This window comes from Macaca thibetana, chromosome 6 (genome assembly GCF_024542745.1).
Source record: "Macaca thibetana thibetana isolate TM-01 chromosome 6, ASM2454274v1, whole genome shotgun sequence".
Lineage (NCBI taxonomy): Eukaryota > Metazoa > Chordata > Mammalia > Primates > Cercopithecidae > Macaca > Macaca thibetana.
Window position 1 is genome coordinate 11,729,551 of NC_065583.1, and position 24,224 is coordinate 11,753,774.

The window sequence follows — 24,224 nt, forward strand, 5'->3', positions numbered from 1 at the left end:
ATCCTGATTTAATGTTGAGGAAACTGAGGCACACAGAGATGAAGTAATTTGTCTAAAGTGACTCAGCTTGCAAGTCCGTACTTCTCATGTATGAAACGCTCATACCTCTGGCCCCTAGGTATGGTGTTCCAAGTTGCCCCTCCCAAAAAGCAGAAACTTCCCTGAACATACCCGTGACCAGGGCCTGCAGGCATCTCAGCCACATTTGGAAGGAAATCGCGCATCTCTCCTGATTCAAACCAGCTAAAGAGATACTCTTTGTTCCCATGTCGAAGATTTATAATGCCAGGAGAAACTCTCACCCAGACCCAGTCGGGCAGTCAACCCCCTGCAGGGGTGAAAGTCTATATCTGGCACGTGGTTGTTGTCATCTGTGTGGGCCTTGGTGTCAGCCACCACTGAGTTCTGGTCCCAACTTTGCATTGATGTGCTCGGTGACACCAAGCTGTCTCCTTATTATCTCTGAGTCTTACTTCCTGCCTCCTTAGAGCAGAAAAAATATTAGTAATAGTGGCTAACTTGTAGGGTGGCTGTAAAGACTGAGAAAGATAATGCCCTTAAAGTGCTTCTCGTGAGATCTGGCATGTATTAATCATCAGAAAATGGCAGCTACTCATTTTATCATGGCTCTCATTGTCGCTCAGTTGCCTGATTTGAATGCAAGGTAGTTCAAGAGAATCTTCTTCAGAGATCCTGTTCATCCTCTCAACAAATACTCATACGCTGGTGCTCTCAGCAGGGTGAATCTCACAGGCCTCAGCCCAGACATCACCTCCCCAAGAAGACCTACCATGTGCCAAGCACAGAGCATACAGTTGTTGTGTGTTCAAGGTCTTTATACTCATGAGGCTTAAGTTCTATGGGAGGAAAGAGAGAAAATAAGCACGTAGAGAAGAAAGATGATTTCTAATGACATTTAGTAGTATGAAGAGACTCCAGGAAGCCACGTGGTTTTGCATAATGACCGTGGGGTCAGTGGGGGTGATCCTCAGAGAGGAGTCAGGCAGGGGAGGCCTCTTTAAGGAGGAAATATTTGAACAGAAACTTATGGGACCTTACAAGTGGGTTCTCCCAGCAAGCCCCTCGTCACATTCCAGTTCTGGAAAAACCCTTTGAAGTAGAAAGGGTAGTTGCTGCATGTCACAGATGACTCACTTGAGGCATGGATACAGTCCAGGCCTTGCCTGAAGTTGCTCAGCTTCTGAGAGGTGAAAGCCCAGACAGGAACTGAACAACTTAGATGAGCAAGGAAAAAACAGCATTATTGCAGTTCATGAGCTCAGTGTCTCCTACATGCTAAGCCCCCACTGCAAGAGATGCAAGGGATCAGAGGCTTCCCTGGAGGGGATCCTCTTCTGGGGGGCCTTCCCTCTCACCTCTCCAGGCAGAGGCAGCAATCTGAACTTTCCCACAGAGTTTGTTCTTCTTGGGCCTGGATCTGGCAGGTGTGTCATTCTGTTTGCCCCAGGCACATACTTTTAGGACCCTGAATCTCTTAGAGGTCCCAGGTCTTGGCTGAGCACTAAAAATGACTTTCGAAGGAATCAGGAAGCCACAAAGTTGTACTGAAGAACTTGATTGTAAATCATTTTTCATTGTCTATGACTGGCTGCTCTTTTGGCTCCAGGCAATAGAAAAGCAAAAAAAAAAAGGTGATACTTTTTTTTTTTTTTTTTTTTTTTTTTGAGACAGAGTCTTGCTCTGTCACCGAGACTGGAGTGCAGTGGCCGGATCTCGGCTCACTGCAAGCTCCGCCTCCCGGGTTTACGCCATTCTCCTGCCTCAGCCTCCCGAGTAGCTGGGACTACAGGCACCCGCCACCTCGCCCGGCTATTTTTTTGTATTTTTTACTAGAGACGGGGTTTCACCGGGTTAGCCAGGATGGTCTCGATCTCCTGACCTCGTGATCCGCCCGTCTCGGCCTCCCAAAGTGCTGGGATTACAGGCTTGAGCCACCGCGCCCGGCCAGGTGATACATTTTTAAAAGGTGGTACCGACTCTGACAATGAATGAATGCAAGTCTCCTTGTTAGCATAAGATCCATTTTACAGTCACATTTGCATATGATGATCAGTTGGTGACTATTTAATCAAGGACCTAGTGGAAAGCCTGAGAATTTTCTCCCTAGCCACAACCCTCCGTGGAAATCCCCGGAAAGACTGGGACAGCTTCTGTAGGCTTTGGGATGTGTCTGATGGAGCGATCAGCCCAAGATGTCAGAGACGCCCTGGGCAGCTCCAAGGGTAGCTCTGGTGCCTCATACTCACCTGGAACTCAAAGTTCGTGTGTTCTAGGAACTTCTGGCTCATGGTTTCTGCAAACTTGTTGATAGCTCTCAGGAAGACCCTGGAAGAGGGCAGAAAATTACCAGACTATCTGAGCATGATGCCTTACATTCCTTTGTCCTTGTGCCAGACTGAAATTCCCTTACCCTCTTTGGGGAGAGGCTCAAAGGCCAAATTACCGATTTAGAGAGGTGAGCTAATGCAGATTAACAACTGTTCACACTCTAGACCTGGGGCTGTTTGCCTTGCAAGAACTCAATAACTGTTTGACTTATTTTTGAAAATTTGCAATGTCTTATGTTTAAGATATTACAAGCTTATGGCAGAAAATCCATGCTAAAGAGAAATCACCCCCCTACCCCCAAACAAACAAATAAACAACATGCTACCACATCCTGTCACCTATCGAAAACTGTCATCCACGTTTTGATGAACATAATTTCAAAGGTCTCCCTAGATGTATGTAAACAAATGATATTTTAAGGGTATCATTTTGATAAATGGGGCTAAACAACAAATGCTGTTTCAGTCTGTCTTTTTTACTCAACAATAAATTGTGTGCTTCTTTCATGCCAATGAATGTAGATACATCTCATCCTTTTTAATCACTGAAGAGCATTCCACTGTACGGATGTATCACAGTTTGTTTAATCCATTTCTTATTGATGGATCTTTTTGGTTTTTTTTTCTCAGTATTTTTCTGTAATAAACAATGCTCTAATGATCACTCTTCTGTGTATATCATATACCTGCTATATATACCCCTTCTCCACTGTTCTCCTCCAAGTAATAATACTGGTCAAATGGGCCGGGTGCGGTGGCTCACACCTGTAATCTCAGCACTTTGGGAGGCCAAGGTGGGTGGATCACTTGAGGTCTGGAGTTCAAGACCAGCCTGACCATTGTAGTGAAACCCTGTCTCTACTAAAAATACAAAAATTAGCCGGGCATTGTGGTGCACACCGGTAATCCCAGCTACTTGGGAAGCTGAGGCATGAGGATCCCTTGAACCCAGGAGGTGGAGGTTGCAGAGTGATCTAAGATCATGACACTGCACTCCAGCCTGAGCAATAGTGAGAGTCTGTCTCAAAAAAAAAAAAAAAAAAAATACTTGTCAAATGTCATGCACGTTTATAATTTTGGTACTTGTTGTCAATTTGCATTTCCCCTTAAGTGTCTTCCTGTCCATGTTGTTCTCTCCTTCCTTCTTGCCAAGCCCTTCCGACTGGTCTTGCAGCCTCCTGTCTCTTCATCCTGGAAAGCTCATTTCTCTAAAGGACAGCTCCGTCATATCAATCACTGACTTGATGGCTCTCCACTGCCTACAGGGTGAGTCCAAGCTCTTTCTCTGGACAGTCCCTTCCCTCATGATGGGACCCCAACCTTCTTTTCTAAGATTATTTCTTGCTAGTACCCTGTGTTTCTGGTATTTCCCAAATCCCTGTCTATGTTCTTTCTTTGTGTAGAATGTCCCTCACCTTCTCATTTCTGAAAGTCAGGATTCTTCATGGTCATTACCCTTCCTGGTCCAGATCGAGAGCCTTCTTCATTTAGTTTTCCATCATCCCACCAGCCTTAAGTGACTGAGACCACCCCCATTCTCTGAGGTTATTTCTGGCACCCCTCCTATGAGCACACTTTATATCCAGCTGTCTGCGTGCAGCCGCATCTCTTCTTTCAGACTATGAGCTTCTGCAGGGCAGGGTCTGCTGCACTCATGTGTACCCGAAGGGATCCTCATCGCAACTCCCGTTCCCAACGTTCATCATGGTCTAGGATGATTCACTTGTATGACTCAGTAACATCTCTCTCCTTTAGTAGATTCTACTCTTCTGGGAATCACAGACTCCCTCTATGCTCTCACATACTCTCCAGTCCACATGACTTTAACTCCAAAATTTTTATCTCCATCCCTGGCCTCCCCCCTACACACCAGCTTGCACTCCAGCTCTCTGATCTATACCCATACTTGAATAACATATAGGCATCTCAAACTTACATGTCAAAAACTAAACTCCGACCACTTGCCCTCCCCACACCCACCCTGAAATACTTCTTTCTGTAGTCTTCCCATCTAAGTTAAGGACAATTCTATTCTTCCAATTGCTCAGAGTCGGGGGAGAAAAAGGAAACAATTTTGGTAACGTCCTTGACTATGTCTTTCTCTCATATCCGACACCTGGACTTTACAGAACACATATGCATATAAGAAGTGTCCCCCCCCAGGGAACAAAAAGGCTGGGCTATTTATGCCTTAGCATCAGCCCCCTCACTGGTTGAAAGTTGCTCCAATGGGCAGGAAGTCCCTGTCACTTCTGGCCTGTCCTGTAGGTGAGCTGAGCACTCTGTAGCCAGACAAAGCCCAGGGAAAGAAAGAAGAAAGCAAGCCTCAGGGTGCATGGGAAATGTCCACCGAAGCTGCCGGTGGATTTTGGGTGGTTCAAGAGATGGTGGGTGGAGGATCTGCAGCATTTGCTACATCAGGCACTGCAGGGCCAGGTGTTCACTAAGATACTTTCATGACTGTTGAACACAGAAGGCAGTGCATCCTAGCACTGGGATCACAGGATTTGGACACACACACACACACACACACACACAAATGGGTGTGACTTCTGGCTTTGTTACTCCCCAGCGGTGTGGATTTGGAGCATGTTAATATAACCCCTGAAGTTTCAGTCTCCTCCCTTGTGAAATAGCAGTAATGGAACCTTTTTCACAGGGTCGCTAGCTGAGGTGGCTTCAGCCCCCTCTGGACTGCTTTATTCTTCTAAAGGCAAGAGCCAGACAACAGGGCAGACAGAGGACAGGGCTCAGTTAGCAGCCAGTTTTGAGGCAGGCAGCACCATACAAAAACAGAAATAAAAATCCCACAAAATCTGCCACCCCATCAGGCTGTCACAAAGGGAGATTTCTGTGGTTTTGTTAGTCTGTTATTCACCAATACGGCTTTGAAACAACATCGTATTTTGTATTCTCTCCTTAAAGATGAGTTATCTGATCCCCCAGATGGAAATGCATTGAGTGGCTGTCACATTATATGTAAACATCTCAGAACCTCGAATACAATACCAAAGTGAGGGCTTTCACACACTCTCAGCAGCAACAATGCTATCAGTCATTCCAGGAACAGTCATTATTTTGGTTGTCAGCTTCAACTTGTCTCCAGCCTCAAAGGCCAGTCTAATGACCACAAACCGATTTGCCCCGTGCTGATGACGGAGATTAGTAGCAGGTAAATCAAAGTTCCTCCCTTTCTCTAGAGCCTTTCATAGCCACACACTGGAAATCACAATATCACTTCACTCTGGGTGCCCATGCTTGGGTTTGGAAAAATAAGGCATTTTTCTTCTCATTTTTCTTATTTTTTTAAAAACAGTAATAGGCCGGGCACAGTGGCTCACGCCTATAATCCCAGCACTTTGGGAGGCCAAGATGGGTGGATCATGAGGTCAGGAGTTCGAGACCAGCCTGGCCAACATGGTGAAACCTCGTTTCTACTAAAAATGAGGAGAGAGAGAGACCCTCTCATATTGTTTTATATTGTTTTATACTCAGTACCTGTTTTAAGAAAAAAACAAGGAAGTAAAACCAAAGACAGGCAGCCCAGTGCCAGGCCCAAAACCAGGCCTGGGCCTGCCTGGCCTAACCCCAGTAGTTAAAAATCAACTCATAACTTAGAAACCGATATTATTCATAGATTGTATAAAAGAACATAGTGAAACTCCCAGCCCTGTTTTGTTTCTCTCTGACCACCGGTGCATGCAACCCCTATCACGTACCCCTTGTTTGCTTAAATCAATCACGATCCTTTCATGTGAAATCTTTAGTGTTGTGAGCCCTTAAAAGGGACAGAAATTGTGCACTCAGGGAACTTGGATTTTAAGGCAGTAGCTTGCCGATGTTCCCAGCTGAATAAAGCCCTTCCTTCTATAACTCGGTGTCTGAGAGGTTTTGTCTGAGGCTCGTCCTGCTACAAAAATACAAAAATTAGCTGGGCATGGTGCATGTGCCTGTAATCCCAGCCACTTGGGAGACTGAGGCAGGAGAATTGCTTGAACCAGGGAGTTGGAGGTTGCAGTGAGCCGAGATCACGCCACTGCACTCCAGCCTGGGCGACAGAGTGAGAGTGTCTCAAAACGACAACAACAACAACAGCAATAACTGTACTTAAAGCCTAAGCACTCATATAGTAAAGTGGGTCAGGATGAAAACACACTCAACTCTATTACTGTCAACAATGAACCTGAATTGTTGAAAACAAAGTTCATTATCAAATCGCAACCTAGCACTTCCTGTGTCTCATCTGTGTTGCTTAGTGGCTGTAGAGGAGGAAGAACAATCCCAACCACGGTTTTCAACTGCCTGCCAGGCTCCACGCTAGGGGCTTTGCATGGATTCTTTCCTCTGTTGCTTTTGTTTTTCTAATGCTCACCTATCTCTGAATTAGATACGGTTTCCACTTTAGAGACGTGAGTTTAGGTAACTTTCCCAAAAGTCCAGGCAGTACATGTAAAATCAGGATTTACATGTAGTTACACTGTCTGCAGAATCTAGGTATTTAACCACAGGGCAGTTCTGTCCACAAGGACATCTCTGTAATTCTGTTCAATCCAAGCCGTGAGCTCACTTTATTAATAATAACAATGATGGAAGTATCAATTGCCACCATTCATATGGCCTGTGCTAAGAGCTCTACAAACGTTATTTCGCTTAATTCTATAAACTGAAGTAGGAGCTACTGTTATACCCATTTAACATAAGAGGAAACCGAGCCTTAGAAAGAGCAAATAATTTCCCCACATTCAAACAGCAAAGAAGCAGAAGAGTCCAGACCTAAACTCAGGTTTGTCTTTCTCTAAAGTGTTTCCAATTAACCAGAAGGACACGCTGGCTCCTTGAACTTCCGGCACTGGCATGCTTCCACTCATGCCTGCCATGCACGCAGCCCTTCGCACTTCGTCCACATCATTCTGCTGCCTGCCCACAGCTGACTGGGTCCAGGGCCAACACGTGACTCAAAGCAGTTGTGCATGGGCTGGCCAGCAGCCCATGGGTAGTCTTATGGGTATAGTACTGTGCAATGGAGATACCCAAGCCTGGACACAAGTAGATCCATCCTTTCAACCAGCCCACAAGGAGGGAGAATGCAATCTGAGCCTTGAGCAGAAGCCATGGGCAGATGATTCCATGAGGAACCAGAAGCCATATGCAATAGAGCAGGGAACAGATAAGTCAGCTGTTGTGAGTAGGAAGAAGCTGGCAGAAAGAGGAGCCAAACCCAGGCTTGCTATCCTGAAAACTGTTCCGTGTGAGGCCTCACAGAGCCTGCTGGCTCGAGTCCCCAGCTTCCTACTTCTCTTCATGTGGCAGAACAAATCCTGGTGTCAGGAGGCAGCCGAGAATAAGCCTATACACACTACATGTACTACTCCCTGGCCTGGGCCCAGGAGTGGAAGGTGCACAGAGTCCTACAGGTGCTGCAAGCCAGCCAGCGTCACCTTCCCACTCAGCCACTCTTCTGAGCTGCAGCCGTGGGCTGGGTGGTTGACCTCTGTGAATCTCAATTGCCCCATCTGTAAAAGGAGCCATGTGTGAAGACTAAATGAGATGCAGTACAGGAAGCAGGGGCCCAGTGCCTGCACATAGATGTTCTCAGTACATGTCAGCTGTTATTGTTAGAGTTATCCTCAACTGCCCACTGCCTCGAAGTTCTAGGGCAGGAGGATACGAGGCTGGTGATACTCCCATGTGACAACACAGCATGGACCCATGCCCACAGGCAGTATCATGTGAATAAAAGAGGGGAGAGGAGGCAGACATGCCCTATCTGGTGAGATTCACCAAGGGAGAGAAAGGGCCTCTCCAAATTCCAATTCCCTGTTATTCATCCAAATCCCAATCCCCTGTTATTCATGGGATGTAGTTGATTCTACTGGTCAGAACTAAAGATGAAAGCATTGGCTGGACGACATAGACATCCCTCCTCTTGAGCCACTGGGATATCCATTCTCCCACAGAGCCTTTAAGTGCCCCCTTTACAACACACAAAATGCTCCATGGACCAAAAGGTTAGAATGAATCAGCATATTCCAGCTCAGTGACAAGACACAGTTCACCCCAAGTGCCCGCAAACATTTTCTGCATAATTCGGGATTCCAGTTAGGGATGCAGCAGGCTCCCGGGATCGGGATCCTGCAGCCAGCTGGACGTCAGGATTAGGTGTTTTTTGCTGATTAAGGAAACCATGAAGAGGTAAGCTGGGCACGGCGGCTCATGTCTGTAATCCCAGCACTTTGGGAGGCTGAGGCGGTGAGTCACCTGAGGTCAGGAGTTCGAGACTAGCCTGGCCAATGTGGCAAAACCCTGTCTCTGTTAAAAATATAAAAATTAGCCAGGCATGGTGGCGTGCACCTGTAATCCCAGCTACTGAGGGGGCTGAAGCAGGAGAATCACCGGAATCCAGGAGGTGGAGGTTGCAGTGAGCTGAGATTGTGCCATTGCACTCCAGCCTGGGTGACAGAGTGAGATTCTGCCTCAAAAAAAAAAAAAAAAAAAAAAAAAAAAAAAAGAAAGAAAGAGGGTTCTTTCTTTCTGGATTACATGGATTGGAGGAGGTGGGGACCCCAAAAATGAATGATCACTACAAATTAAGGTAGTAGGATGAAGGGAAAATGGGTGTCAGTGATTCAACAGCACACTGATGGAACCACCATATGAAAAGGTAGACAAGACCCAGCCCAGATTTGTGCTTCAGTGAAGTAGTTTGGATATATCCAGACCATAGAAATAGAAATAGAAAGCAAAATTAACTAACATTTATGAAGCGCTTGCTGTGTGTCAAACACTATTCTAACTACTTTCTACATATTATTTCATTTTAGTTCCCACAAATATCCTTTGTGGTATCATTATTAGCCACATTTTACAGTGAGGAAAACGGAGTCCAGAGTGGTGAAGGAACTTGCTCAGATGGAATTTGAACCCAGGCAACCATAAGTCCTAACTGCCCTGTTCTGCTTCTGGTCTCTCTCTGGGCTCCGAATTCATGACAGCAACTGCAGCTTACATTTCCATGGGAATATTTACTGTTTCCCCGGCTAGACCAGAAGCCCTCTGCCTTCTGGGATCATAGCTTAAATTGGCCTGTCCATTGCCTAGAACCTTGGATGCCCATGAAATTCAATAAATATTTGGTGGTTGACTGCATTTAGGGTAACTTTAGGGATGTGTATAAATCCTAAGCCTCCTTAAAATGTTGGATTTCTAGAGTGAGGTGCAGATGGAAGAGAGGTAAAAGAGGTTTCCAGGCATAATCTTGTTCATTTACAACATTATAAAGAACTCGATCATTTAAAAATTAACGACATCATGTAAATCAGATCTTACTCAGTGTTGCAGCTTACCAAAAAGAAAAACGCTGTAACAGGAAGTATTTCTTGCAGGAGATGTGTCACTATGTCTGCATACACAAACAGTACACAGCTGGGGAGACATTAAAATCTAGAAAACCCCATTCCCTTTTCCAACAAACAGATAAGTAAATAATAGATGACTAATGCATACATAATACAGAAATCATATGTGATAATAGAAAAATTATAAAAACAGGCCAAATATAATAAGATGCGGATCATAGAAGGAAGGAAGAAAAGTTAGTTGGAATGTCCAGACACACTGACAAGTGAAGCTGGCCCTGACCACATGAATAAGTTGCATCTTTTTGGAGAAAAGAAAATGGTATTCTGGGGAATACTGGTCTGGGATAAGTCATGGTACATGTTCTGTTTATCTAAATTGGGTTGAAATTGTTTACTAGTGGCATGATCTTGGAGAGTTGTTTCACCTCTCTGGGCAAAATGCACTTAATAATATGGAGATTACTTTGGGAGGCCGAGGCAGGCAGATCACCTGAATTTGGGAGTTCAAGACCAGCCTGACCAACATGGAGAAACCCCTTCTCTACTAAAAATACAAAATTAGCCGGGTGTGGTGGCGCATGCCTGTAATCCCAGCTACTCGGAAGGCTGAGGCAGGAGAATCTCTTGAACCTGGGAGGTGGAGGTTGCAGTGAGCCGAGATCACGCCATTGCACTCCAGCCTGGGCAACAGGAGCGAAACTCTGTCTCAAAAATAAATAAATAAATAAAACAATAATAATAATAGAGAGATTAAGAGCATTGGCTTCAATGAAATGGCTTCTGTTTCTTTTCAGCAATGCAACAGGAAGTATGTTACTTATCTATTCTGCACCTCAGCTTCCTCTTATATAATACGTGAATTACAGTTGTTCTACATTGTAAAGTTATTGGGAGGATTAAATGAACTAATACATGTGAAGCCTTTGCAACAGTGATGGATCTAGGTACCTAATAAATGTTAGCTATTATAATATCATACAAAATGCAAAAATAGTGAGAACATTTCATGTGTTCTATAAATATAAGAGATCATTTTGGCTAGAAGATGAAGAAAATCTTCGAACTAAGCTATGTGTCTGCAAGGAGAAAAAAGTAATCTTTTCTGGTTGACATTAACACATGCTTCTTTAGTCCAAGGCTAAGTTTGTTGTCATCACCTAGTGATATCAACGCTATTATTATTGAGTTTTTCCTTGATACTGGCACTGTGCTAAGGAGTAACTCATTCTATCCTTATACACACAACGCAATTTTCATGAAATAGAAACTACCATTATCCCCATTTTACAGACTAGGAAACTGATACTCCAAGAGGTTAAAAGACTTCCCACGAAAGAGAAAGTGGCAGAATTAAAGAGTCTGAAGCCCAGGCTGTGTTCCGGAGTCTGACTTTTTTCTTTAATGTAAAAAAAAAATAAGTACCTGGCTGACCCTTAAGAGATACAAATCTATTATTTCTATTTAGGAGAGATTTCCAATTTATTAAGTCCCTTAGGAGATTACATTCTAATTTTCTAGGTATAAAGAAACAAGGATTATTGTATCATTTCTGGGGGCCTGTCCCAAAAATGGCTAAAGTTTGAATCAAGCTGGGATTTCAGGAGGAGATATTCCTTCAAAGCACTCCCACGGGGCCCAGCATATGTTTCTTCCAGAAGGACCATTAGACATCTCAGAAGGAGAAGTTGCCTGGCCAGGGCTCTAGTCCCAAGACCCTGGATCAAGGCTGGATATCTGTGCATTCAGCTACCCATCATTTAGTCCTCTTTCTAGTAACAACTTCTAGACTTTCCTTTGAAGAACTACTCTCCCTGCTTCCTTCCTTATCCCCTGACTTTGTGGTTTTGGTAGAACTGACCACACCACCCACCCCTAGTTCCAAAGGTGGGTCATGAAATCCAAGCCCGATTTAACAGTACATTTCATTCGGCTGGCCGCAGAGGTCTATGGATGGGCATGTAGCCCAGGCCAGACCTTTGAAGACTGGCCTCAGAATTTTTTCTGTACCTAGAGAAAAAGAAGTCTTTTCATTCTATCGTCATTGAAAATACAACAAGGAATATATCTGCAACTTCTAGAGTCCATTTTCCCCACTATGAAGACAGCATCTGCCTGAGAATAAGGTAAATAGAAAAAGCAGAGAGAGACACATACACAGATTCTCTTCATTGCTCTTTGAGCACCTAGATACGTCCATGCCTGAAGCCACACCTCAGGGTTCTTTCAGTTATCTGTGCTAATACATTCTCTTTTTACTTGGGCAAGTTTGAGTTAGTCTTTCCTCTTTCCCTTTCACTTCAGAAAATTCTGATTTTGTCTTTTTAACTTCTCCCCTTATTCTGCCCTCTAGAGATATTTCTATCTTTGCCAGCCCAATGCTTGTTTTTTTGATATAAAACAAGGGCAATAGGTAAAGGGAGATAAAACTAGACACCAGTATAATATGAAGGACTTTCCATGAAAGAGTCTAAAACAAATAAAAGAAGCCAAAGGAAAGCAGGGAGACAGAAAAGAGAAGAGCCAAGAAGATGCTGTTTTAAAGGAATTGACGGACAGGATTTGGGAATCAGGTTCTGAGAGAGGCTTGGGAAAATCCAAGGAATATTAGAAATAAGCCCAAGGGAATATTAGAAAATATTAATGAATGTTATAATTTGGATTTTACTTTGGTGAAATGATATAAGAGATCTAGCAGCAAAGACTGAAACTGATTAGAATTACTTTTATCTCTTGATGTGCCATAGGACATCTAAGTTATACTTGGGTTACACTGATAGTCTAGGAGTGTTAACAGGTATTATAGATATACACATAGACACAGCAAATGCACATCCTATGTGCAAATGGATGGGCACATGGAATGCTGTATCCTAAATCCTCTTCTTAGAAAAAAATCACATTATCATATTAAAAGCTCGGAGAAGTCCTGCAGCATGGAAATCTATTCAAAGCCATTTAATTAATGCTTCCTAAACTTATTTTATCATGCCACAGAATATATTTTATTATTTTTAAAAAATTAAAATAATATATTTTAAAATGCTTTTCTAAGATCTCCTGTCCCAAGAGTTTAGGAAAGACTTCAGAGATGAAGTATGATATTCTAACAGGGATTTGAAAAATGGAGAAGGTGGCGAGGACTTTTTGAGTAGCTTCAAGATTGGTGAGGAGTCTTTTCCTGGGTTTAAAGATAGAAAGGATGCCTTAACACTTTAATTTCTTTTCAGCAGGGAGAAATTGTCCCTACTTTAACTCGAAATAAGTGATCTTTGAAGCGAGGGCTGGGTAAGGTAGCTTTATAGAAGCAGGTAGCAGCTCACCTGTTTTGAACCATGCTCATGGCCATCCAGTCTCCAGGGTACACGTTCTTTCCAATGAGGTCCTTGAACATGATGAACGTCTCCATCAAGAAGTCCTGAAACAATGAAGCACAGCACACATGTCATTCTGTTTTACAGGAACTCAGAGCTTGTCGGCTCTTTAAATTTTTTCTTTATTATATTTTGGAGGGAGGAAAAGGGAAAGGACACAGCCTTTCATTAACTACATTAAATGGAAGCTTAAAGATTGAATGCTGGAATGCCGTTTCCCAAATATCAGTGGAAGATGAATATGGGATGTGAAAATGCTCTCAAAATAAAGCACTATTAATTTCATATTTGGGAATAAAGAAGTAAATGTACCATTGATGTAGCAATTTTATAATCATTTTCCCAAATATGTATTTGAGAAGGAAATAATCTCACTGTATGAAAGCATCTCAGGTCATTGAGCAAATAAACTCTTATTAAAATGAATCTAATTAGCAGTGCTGTAAATACAGCCAATTCATATGTCTCTCTCTCTCACACACACACACACACACACACACACACAAGCAGACTGGATGAGACACAATGACAGGAACTCTTCCTCTCCTTTGAAGAGGTTCAAAGTGGACTTCAGCACCCTCCCTAGATTTTGCAGTGAGCCAAACTTTTTCTTCATCTTTGGAGAACACAAATTAAAGACAAATCCGGAGGCCGGGCACGGTGGCTCACACCTGTAATCCCAGCACTTTGGGAGGCCGAGAAGGGTGGATCCTGAGGTCAAGAGATTGAGACCATCCTGGCCAACATGGTGAAACCCTGTCTCTACTAAAAATACAAAAATTAGCTGAGCGTGGTGGTGCACACTGTAATCACAGCTACTCGGGAGGCTGTGGCAGGAGAATCACTTGAACCTGAGGGGCAGAGGTTGCAGTGAGCCAAGATCGCACCACTGTGCTGCAGCCTGGTGACAGAGCGAGACTCTGTCTCAAAAAATAAAAAATAAATAAGGACAAATCCAGATAGCTAAGACCAGAATCACTGGCACTGAGACCCTTTTGAGCTGGAGGTAGTGAAGTCATACCACCAGTGTGCTTTAGGTAAAATTCAAAATCTACAGGAAATTCGTCCAGAGTTGTTTCCTTAAGTTGGTGGTTTTCAAATTATTTTAACAGCAGAATTCTTTGTTCAAAGAAAGTCTTACCTGGAGCCCAATATATAAAATATATAAAGGTAGAACAGCTCTGGTGGAATTGTGTGTGTGTGTGTGTGCAGGTGTGTTTGTGTGCATGCATGCGTGTGTGCACGTTTATGGTAAAGCATAGTGAGGATAGGAGGAACATAATTTGAAAATCACTGCTTTAAGCTAAGTTGCAAAATTCTGGAAATGGCATTTATTCTTTTCCAGGAATCTTTGTTGCTAGGGAAAACTACCTCAATACTTTAAGTCCTTGTTTCTACATCAGCAGAATGGGGATAATATCTACTTCAAAGGGTGACTGTGAAGCTTAAGTGTATACTGCCAATCAGATGCTTAGTACAGAGCCTGGTCTCTTACAAATTCTCATGACGTGATGATGATGATGGTGAGTATTATATTATTCATAATTGATGTCACGTGGGGAAGTGTGGCTCTCATCACAGGCACATCCCCTTCCTATGGAAATGAAGAAGGTCCCTGGCTCATAGATGGGAAGAGTGGCTTCTTAATGAGAAGAGATAGCGTGGTATAAGGGTTACAGTCAATGTCCAGACCTTACCTCCGCCACATACTAGCTATGGGACCTTGAGCAAGCAGATTGTAGACTTGTGAAATGTGACTCCTAATTCCCATGTCATACTTTTGTGAAGGTTATGTAAGAAAATGTGTATGTTCAATCAATAAGAATTCCATTTCTTACCTTCTTCCCCCAGAGACCTTTCCTTCCATAGAGGATCAAAAATTAGGAGTCCAGTTTTTCTATTTCCATGTCTTAAGCTATAGGGAAATTGGAGGTTGAGAGAAAGGTTCCATTTCTTGCCAGTCTTGCTCCAATGGAGAGAACATCTCACTACTGAATGGATGAAGGGGTAGGGCATTGACTTTCTAATGATTCCTTTTCTTTTTTTTATGAGCCTCTCTCTGAGGTTGATCCCATTTTGGTGCCCCGGTCTCTCTAGGGAGAGTTGAGAGTGACCTCAAGCAGTGGGACTCCTGAACCTGGTAGCGACAAGACAGTGAGAAAGGTGGCCACACTGAGGGCAAAGGGTGCTCTGCTCCACCCTTGGGGCAGGAATAGCCTGGGCTGGGCTCTATGTTAATGAAGTCATCAGCTTCAGAGATAGAAGCCAGAGGCCACGGGCAGATGGTCTTGCAGCAAATGCCTCCTGAGAGGCTAGAAGAAGGGGGCCCAGAGGCCAACTTCCTCTAGGCATTTGTGATTTTAATAAGAGCTCTATTTTACTGAGCATTTACTACATGAGAGCTATTGTCTTCTCATGCAACCCATTCTTAGCCGTATGACATAAATTATATTATTCCCACTTTACAAATAAAAGAGATTCACCTGCCCATGGTCACAGAGTTAGCAAGTGACAAATCCTAGATGCAAACCTAAGACTATATGACTCTAACACTCACGCTCTTAAACCCTGAAATGTCTGTGATTCATTAGTACATATTGGTTAAGTCATATCTAGATTATGTGGTAGACATTCAGGTCTCTCTGACAGGGACAGAAGGCATGTTCCAGAGATGAAAGAGTTCTTCCTCGCCCCCAGCATCCTACAGACTCACCACAAGTTCAGAGCTGGTCTGGAAGGTCTCAATGTAGAAGGAGTAGTGCTGGTCACCCATCTGGTTTAAGATGGCTGTCATACATGCCACAAAGTGACTCTGCAAGAAATGAAGAAAAATACCACAAATAGTTGAGAGAGGACCATGGAAAACTTCCCTGTGAGAAAATGTCTCCTTATGGCTCATTCCTCAAAAAAGTATTTACTGAGTACTATTATATGCCTGGGACTATAATAGGAGTGCCAAACATAAACATAACACCTGATCCATTACCTCTCCTGCTGTTCGCACACTGGGGAAAGAGCACTGTACTTGTGTCAGGAAATTCAGCCTATATCAAAATCATGGAGACAGTTTCATTTTATGACAAATAATTTTACATGTGTAAGTCCCAATTGTCTCATCTGTCAAATGGGACAATAAATCATCTGAATCTACCTCTAGAGGAGTACCAAACCAATCAGATGGCTCCTTTCGCACCTTGAAATGCACTAAAGTTCTCTGCAGAGGAATCCGTAGTTGGATCACCAGGAATCAGTCAGTGGCAACCCAGCACCTCCTGGGACCTGCCAGTTGGTAAGGGCTGAGAGGGATGAAGGAAATGAGAAGAGATGGCCCTTGCTGTTTGTGAGTTAATATCTAGTCAGGAAAGGAAGATTAACCCATGAGAGAAAAAGAGTAAGACCCTCAATTTGCAAAGCCAGCTAAGTACCAGAAAGATTCAAACAAGAGGGCAATCAAAGCAGGGACACAGAGAGGAGACCCTGGGAGCAGAGGAGGAACCACACCCTTTCATGCACCAGAAGACATCAGCATAGCCTCTTCTGCTTCCTCTTTCCCAGATTTTATCAGTCCATATCAGGGTGAGTTTTCAGTGTCTGCAAGCAGCACTCAGGGAGATCTATTCCGGAACCTAGTAAACAAAGCACTAGCCACGAATCCACCAGGGGTGAGAAGTCATTCTTGACTGTCTCTTGCACATTTCCACTGGGACTGCCATCTTGGCCAAATGAAGTTCCACTGTGGTCCAGCCAAGCACGGGCTTGTGGAAGATGGCCTGGCTGGAAGTATTATGTTTGAACCAAAAAAAAAAAAAAAAAAAGCATTTTTTTACCATAAACTGCTGCCATATATATATATATATATATATATATATATATATATATATATAAAGTTCTTCTTTTGTTAATAACAAATATGAAATATATACAGGCATACCTTGAAGATATTATGGGTTTGGTTCCAGATCACCACAATAAAGTGAATATCACAATCAAGCCAGTCACATGAATGTTTTGGCTTCTCAGTGTATATAAAAGTTATGTTAACACTGTATTGTAGTCTATTAAGTATGCAATAGCATTATGTTTAAAAAAACATAAATTTTAATTTGAGAACATAAACCTTAATTTAAAAAATTAATGATCTAAAAAAACTCTAATGATCATCCGAGCCTTCAGTAAATAGGAATCATTTTGCCGGGGGAGGGTCTGGGCTTGATGCTGATGGATGCTGATTGTTCAGGGTGGTGGTTGCTGAAGACTGGAGTGGCTGTGGCAGTTTCTTAAAAAAAGAACAGTGAAGTTTGCCTTCGTGAAGTTTGTTTATGGTGCCCTAAAATAATGGTAATAGTAACATTAAAGGTCACTGTCACAGATTACCATAACAGGTATAATAATAATGAAAAAAATCTGAAATATTGCTTGGATTTCCAAACTTGATGCAGAGATACGAAGTGAGCACAGACTGTTGGAAAAATGGTGCCAAGAGACTTGCTCAATGCAGGGCTGCCACAAACCTTCAATTTGTAAAAAACAGGTATCTGTGAAGCATAATAAAACGAGGTATGCCTGTATGTATATATTCATGTGTATATATTTCCTCCCAGGTTTACAATTTCGTTCCAGTGGTAGAGAAACAAGAAGCCTTTTGGAAAACTGTTTTGTAAGCTTACACTCCCAAAAGTAGCTCCCATGATACGAATTTTCATTTGTTTCTAGGTTCTTTCCAATTGGGAAGTTAGGGATAGCATGCTTTCCTTGTCAGCAGGAAAAGCTATATAATTAGTAGGTCTCAGAATGAAGTAAAAATGCAAAGCCCTTGTTTAAAATTATTCCGTTTTGAAACAGCCATGGAGCCCTTCTAAGCAAGGTGCCTGTCATGACTGCGAAGGTTACAAGCCCAGGAAGCTGGCTCTCTCTGCCAAGTGACCACCACACCCACACACCATAAATGACTAGAAAACATGCAAATCCGGAGGAGATCACAAAGCTGAGACTCTCAGGGACAATGGCTGATGATGCTTTGTTGATGGGAACTTGTAGCCTCTACACCGAGTGGCACCTCCTTGAAGAGCCAGAGTCAAATTTGTTTTCCTGCTCAGGCCCCCAGGAGGTAGTAGTGAGTGTGTGAAATTATCCCTTTCAAACTAGACAGAACACCGCCGTCACTAATTTAACCGGCTCCCACTTACATCAAGAAAAAACCATTATTCTCGTTTCTACCTCCAGCCAGGCCAAATGCAAGAAAGGAGAAACCTTAGCATTTGAGGGGTGTAGGAGTGTGTGTATGTGCATGTGTGTGTGCCTGCATGTGTGTGTGCGTGTGTCTATACACACACGGGAGCGTGTGTTTCCGCTGCTCCCTCCATCTCTCCTCTCCCTTCCTTAAAGAATTCAGCCTGTGGCCACTAGAGGTCTTTTCTTTTCACATGGTAGCTGCCGAGCAGTTTGTTCGGCTTTTTATTTATTCCTACGTGAGCAGACCCACTACACTTCTTGCATATAAACAGTGAAAATTACAACATAAAGGACTTATTATTCCTTCTTTTGGAGTAATTTTGCTGCTGGTCAAAGCCTGGCTCATTGTGCAAGGAAGGGGGACCATCCTTTGCAGGTAATTCCACTGCTTCAAGGTAAGAGATGTGTGTAGGTTTTATTTTTTATGATCCATGGTCCTCTAAGAGAAAATGCGATCATCTCTTGGACAATAGTTTACTTTTAAAGCTTTGACTTGAATGAACAGTGAGACTGGGAGCTTGTCTGTGTGTGTGTGGTGGTATGTAGCGGAAAATCCACCACTGTCAGAATTGCAGGCTTCTCAAATGCATAGACATGGAATGCTTGTTATTTCCAACGGCTTGATTTGAATTCGAAAGGGGAAAAAAGCGAAGAAAAACAAACCTTGGCTCTCAAGTTGCCTGGAATTGGCTTGAAAAGGATGCATTGTCTTAAGCCTTGTTTAGAGAAACTTCCATTCTTCATTTTAGAAGATAAAAAGGGAGGGGGATTCCAGTCCCCATCTAGAGAGAGTGGCTATTTTATGAAAGAAACCATTATCTTTTTATTAGGAGTTGGTCGGTGTGTTGTAGTTCACTGATCAATCAAAATTACTTTTACCAGCTTGTTAATTTCTTAGTTCTCACTACCACGTAGAAAAACCCGGTTGCATGCCTTTCAGAACGATTTGCAGTGCAATGTGACTGAAGTTTGGACAAGTTACCTGCATTTGGCTGTTAATGAAAAGTGACAGTGTTTTACTTCCGACTAGAAGCATCTTTTTTTTCTGCTATGGTGTCCAGCCCACTTTGGTATCAGATCTGTGGGAAATCACACCGATGCGACTGATCGATAACCTGAAACGGAGTGAGACACTAGCAGCAGCTTCGTGTTCAGAAAAGTCTCCTTTCTGTCATTTGGATTTTAAAAACCACCTCTTTTGTCACACAGTGATAGAATCATGGAATAACATTTTACTTCTCTGACGTGTGTCTCTTTTTCAGTAGTTTCCTCAAAAATGGCATTTGTGTCCTGCCCCTCTATAAAAGTTTGAGACCTTACTTCCATATCCACCACGTCTTAAATTTTTAGAAGGAGACATAGGAATAGGGGGTGAGGGGATGTTGATCAGACTGCATTTGCCCTAGCAACTTAGAGAGCCCTAACAGTGACGTTGTTCAAACTTTATAGTGTAGGACCTTGAACTCCCAGCCCTGTCAGAAACCTGGAAAAGCCTGAATACTACATGGGGGACAGAGGGGTGGAGGGATCCCTTGTAGTCTCCAGGCTAGCAAGAATCCCCTTCTTTTCATCCCTGGCAGAAATTCTGTAATCGACATATTTACTACCTAGGAATGAGGCAGCCACTCATCCATACCCAAGCAGCATGCCAGGATGGGAAACTGCTTCTTAAAACAGAATTCCAGGGAGACTTGCATATTAAATTCCAGGGAGAAATTGTATCTGAGACTCTGGCACAAACCAGGCAGTGTCACCTCGCCCCGATTGGGATGGTTTAAAACGTGGCTAATGAATCACAGCATGAAGAGACACGGTTTGAAACTAGGTCAAACGTGTAAAAATAAGTGCAATCATCACAGGCACTTGGCTGATGAGGGGCTACTTAACACCTTGAGTGGCAGGGCTTATTTGCTGTACAGACCCCTCTTCAGTGATCCAAGACAATCAATCCTCTCAATTAATTCAGCCCATCGGGACATAGGGAGGTCTTGCACACTTGGAAGCTCCAAAGGGAAAGAGTGAGGGTCTGTTCACTGTGTGACGATGAGGGAAAAAAAGAGAAACCCAATATTATGTGACCAGAATTAATTAGCTGGGATACTAGGTGATTGTGATCAGGAGATTAGCTCTTCCCAAATCATTCCATTCTTTTGTTAAAAAAAAAGACATCATCATCATCATCATCATCATCATATTGATAATGCCAATAATTTTAGTGTGCAACATTCAACTTAAACATATCTATTTAACAACCTCTAATGCAAACACACCTACACATACACACACAGCCAGGACCCCTGCAGTGCCAAGGGAACTGAGGGAAAGGCTACCAGTGTGCCCTGCCTTTGGAAACAAACAAAATAGGGGCGAGGGACATGGGTGCTGCCCATGCATCCCCCACTCACCTAAGATTAGTAGGAGTGATGAGATCGCAGAGGGAGAAAAACAGCCAACTTCGGAAGCTTGCTACCTAAATGCCAACATTACTATGTGATACCAGCTGGTGACACGTTGCTATAGTAACTTCAAATAATGCGCACGACCAAAATAAAATAAAATATAGAAAGCACCAACGAGAGGAGATGAAGGAAAGTTTGCATGCCGAGGGAGGCTCAGAGAGAGATGAAAAGTTCTTTCTAGGAGCTGTGCTTTGGAGACTAGGAGTGGCCGAATGCACTCACAGGTTGCTTCTGTATTCACCCCCATGTCTGCCATCTGGTTATGTAACAGATTTTATTCTTGGATGAAATTGGTGCTGTCTGTGTGGTGGGTCCAGGACTGGAAGTGGGAGGCTTTGGTGTCAGGAAAAACAGGGACTCTAAAACCCATTCATTTTAGAGCTTTATCAGGCAGTTCAGAATTGTAATTGGGAGCACTCTCTGAGAAAACTAAGGTATGCGGTCTGTCCTTGCGTTCTGGGCTCTGTGCTAGGTGCGAGGGGTGGAGCAATGAGCAGGACAGATAAGGCAGTACTCTAAAGGGCTTACATCTGGCTCTGCCAGGATGCAAGCATGAGAGTGGGGACTTAGGAGACAGAAAGCCTGAGTTCAAATCTCAGCTCTATCTCTTACTAGTTTTGTGACCTCAAGCAGGGTCTTATGCCTCAGTTGCCTCATCTATAAAAGGAGATAAAAATATTCCTTACTTCACATGGTTTTGGTGAGGATTCAATTAATTTGTGTAAAGGACTTAGAGTACAGAAAGCCTTCGATAATAGCAGCTATTATTAGTATTGTCTTGTTGCTGACTGAAGTCCAGATAAGCTATGCAGATTAGCTCATTGAAATTCCTGACCTGGACAGAGGAAATGATGACTCCGCCTACCTATGACTATCTATGGACACACCACCGCTCCCAATCACAGCTTGGGATGAACAGCTAAGAGGCTCTGCCACTGAACATGCTTTTGGTTAACAACATGCCGCTGTTCAGTAAGTCCAGTGTGTACCTCTTGGAACAAAGCATGCCGGGAGAGTTCTTTTATTCAGGAACAGTTGCTGGCAGGTAGGAAAAGTGACAACAGTGCCCACATTGTTCAGAAGCATGAAAAATAACTGTCTTCATCGAAAACTTAGTTTCCCAGTTGTTCGGCTTTAAGAAGGTGTCTGTCTGTCTTTGCGTGCAGTGACACTCTTTGGTTACTCAGGGCATCCTGCTGTGCAATAGAATAAACCAAATCACCTTCTTTCCTAAGAAGCTTCTTGATCCACAAGGTTCGTGTGGACTGCTACATGTCAAAGGCATAACATCACAGAAAACAGAAAGATGCCACTTGGATGTTGCATACGCTGGGTGTGCCCTGACATGTTCCATCTGTATAACATGGCAACTCCAGCAGAGTCAGCCAAGTGCACCCCTGCCTGATGCTGTAGGCATTAATGACAGATAGCTCTCAAGCACAGACGAGGGGCCAGAAGCACAGGCCGCTTTGAATCAAGGCTCGAGGAGGAGCCTGAATTCATTACACACTCTTCATTTGAAACTAACACCTTCTGATCCTGGTTGGAGCCTGTGCTTGTGGCTCTGTGGTGTGAAATCACTTTAAAATCTTCTTCTTTTTTTTCTTTTTGAGATCACTTGAAAACTTCTAAAGTATATGATGAGATGTTTAATCACAAGGGGAAGTGGAAGGAAAAAAAATTCCATTAATTCATTCCTTTTGCCCAGAGCCCTACATTCATCATCTCAATAGCGACCACCAAGTGCTAGGTGCCAGGGGTACAGCAATGACTGAATCCTCTCAATAATCTCATGAGGTCAGCTTTATGCCCATTTTATAGAGGAGGAAAGTTAGATGCCTGGAGGTCAGGTAGCTTGCTTATGCAGACTTTTGGTATATGGTGATATAGGGCCTAAAACTTAGGCCTTTCCGACTGTAAGCCCTGTGTTCTCTTAAAAGCCTGCCATGTCTTCCATGTCGGCACTCTCATGGGCAGAGATTTGTGTCCATTTATTCATTGTTCTTTGTCAGAAGCTAGAGTTGAACTTGCACATTGGATGGGTTCAATAAATATTTGTTAGATGGGAGATTGAATTTATTATAGAATTTCTCATCTCTAAAATAATGTTACAGGGACCACTCCCTCCATAAACTCTGAAAAGTTAGGGTCCTGTGTTGACTACCTTTGCCTTAGGAGAGGCCAGAAATGAAAGAAGTTTTGTTCTACCTCTGAACGCACCCTATCTTAAATTGTATTCTAGTGAGCCAGAGTGAGATAATTCTTTCACACATTCCTTAATTCAACAAATATTTCTTCAGCACCTACTATGTGCCAGGCATGGTTCTAGATACTGGGGATACAGCTGAGAAGGCTACCAAAGGTTTTGTTCTTAAGAAGCTCATATCCCAGTCGGGAAGAGCTGGGAATAGAGGGAACACACTTTAAACAAGGAAATATATATGTAAGATCATTTTAGATAATGATATGTGCTACTAATGAAATATTACAAAGCAATAGCATGGAGATGGAATATTTGCCCTCTTTTCAATAGAATGGATTGTAGTGGCTTCTTTAAGAGTTGACATCTGAGTAGAAACCTGAATGATGAAAACAGGTCATGCAAAAATCTGGCAAAACAGTAGATGCAAAGGCCCTGAAGTGGGATGTGCTTGGAGTGTCAGAGGAGCTGAAAGAAGTTCAGTGTGGTGGAAAGGTATGACTGAGGGAAGGCTCCGTAAATGATGAGGTCAGAGAGACAGGCAGCAGTCCGATCCCATGGGCCCTTGGAGGTCAGTGCAAGAATTGGGGTTTTCTTGTTAAGTGCAAAGAGAAGCCATTGATTTGGACTTTGAGAAGCTTGCTCTGGCTGTTGGGTGTTGGAAAGCTCTCCTCTTTGGAGAAGCGGTTTCCATGTCTTTCCACACCAGCCCATCTCCAAGGCACTAGACTGGACTTGTTCCCAGGGTCAGGAGTTTGTGAAAGGCACAAATTAAGTTTTAAATGTTGACTCTTCCTCATTCCTGATGGTTGTCACTCTTCAGCAAGCATTTCTTGCTAAATGATTATTTTCTAGCTGAGTCTGGCCCTCCTTTGGCAGGTGTGGGCATGGACTTTAGTTTTACGTTGACTGTTGATTCCATTTGTCTTCAAGTCCAGTGGGCTCATCTCCCTGTCATGCAGAGTTGAATGAACAGAAGCCTAATTTTGGAGGCTCCCAGCCTCTGGTTAAAGCCATTCAAGTCTGGGGGCCTACCTGAGAAGCCTGCTTGCCAGGAGAGGGGTTATCATTTAGGATACCCCAGTTTTTAATGGAACAGAACATAATTATCCTGTTTCTAACTCTCTCCATGGAAATGTGTGTGTGGGTGTTGGGGGAGGGGATCAGAAATATAACGCAAAAAGAACAGGTTCAGAAACAAGGATTTATTCCCCATGTATACAACAATGATGGGCTTCTGTGCCTCACACTGAACA

At 43.2% G+C, this 24,224-nt stretch overlaps 2 protein-coding genes across 5 annotated transcripts in view; one reads left to right on the top strand and one right to left on the bottom strand.

Moving 5' to 3' along the window:
* DOCK2 (dedicator of cytokinesis 2) overlaps positions 1-24,224 on the bottom strand; it is a 433,847-nt gene that overhangs the window by 83,308 nt on the left and 326,315 nt on the right. For all 3 annotated transcript variants that reach the window (XM_050794630.1, XM_050794631.1, XM_050794629.1), the window contains exons 28-30: positions 15,791-15,889; positions 13,027-13,121; positions 2,268-2,346 (exon numbers count right to left, since the gene is read on the bottom strand). In XM_050794630.1, the coding sequence (XP_050650587.1) occupies positions 2,268-2,346; positions 13,027-13,121; positions 15,791-15,889 (273 nt within the window). The remainder of the gene's footprint in view (positions 1-2,267; positions 2,347-13,026; positions 13,122-15,790; positions 15,890-24,224) is intronic.
* INSYN2B (inhibitory synaptic factor family member 2B) overlaps positions 18,240-24,224 on the top strand; it is a 118,859-nt gene continuing 112,874 nt past the window's right edge. Inside the window, exon 1 of one of the 2 annotated variants that reach the window (XM_050794650.1) lies at positions 18,240-18,704. The gene's annotated coding sequence lies outside the window, so the exon portion shown is untranslated. The remainder of the gene's footprint in view (positions 18,705-24,224) is intronic. The other variant, XM_050794651.1, reaches the window with a different exon arrangement.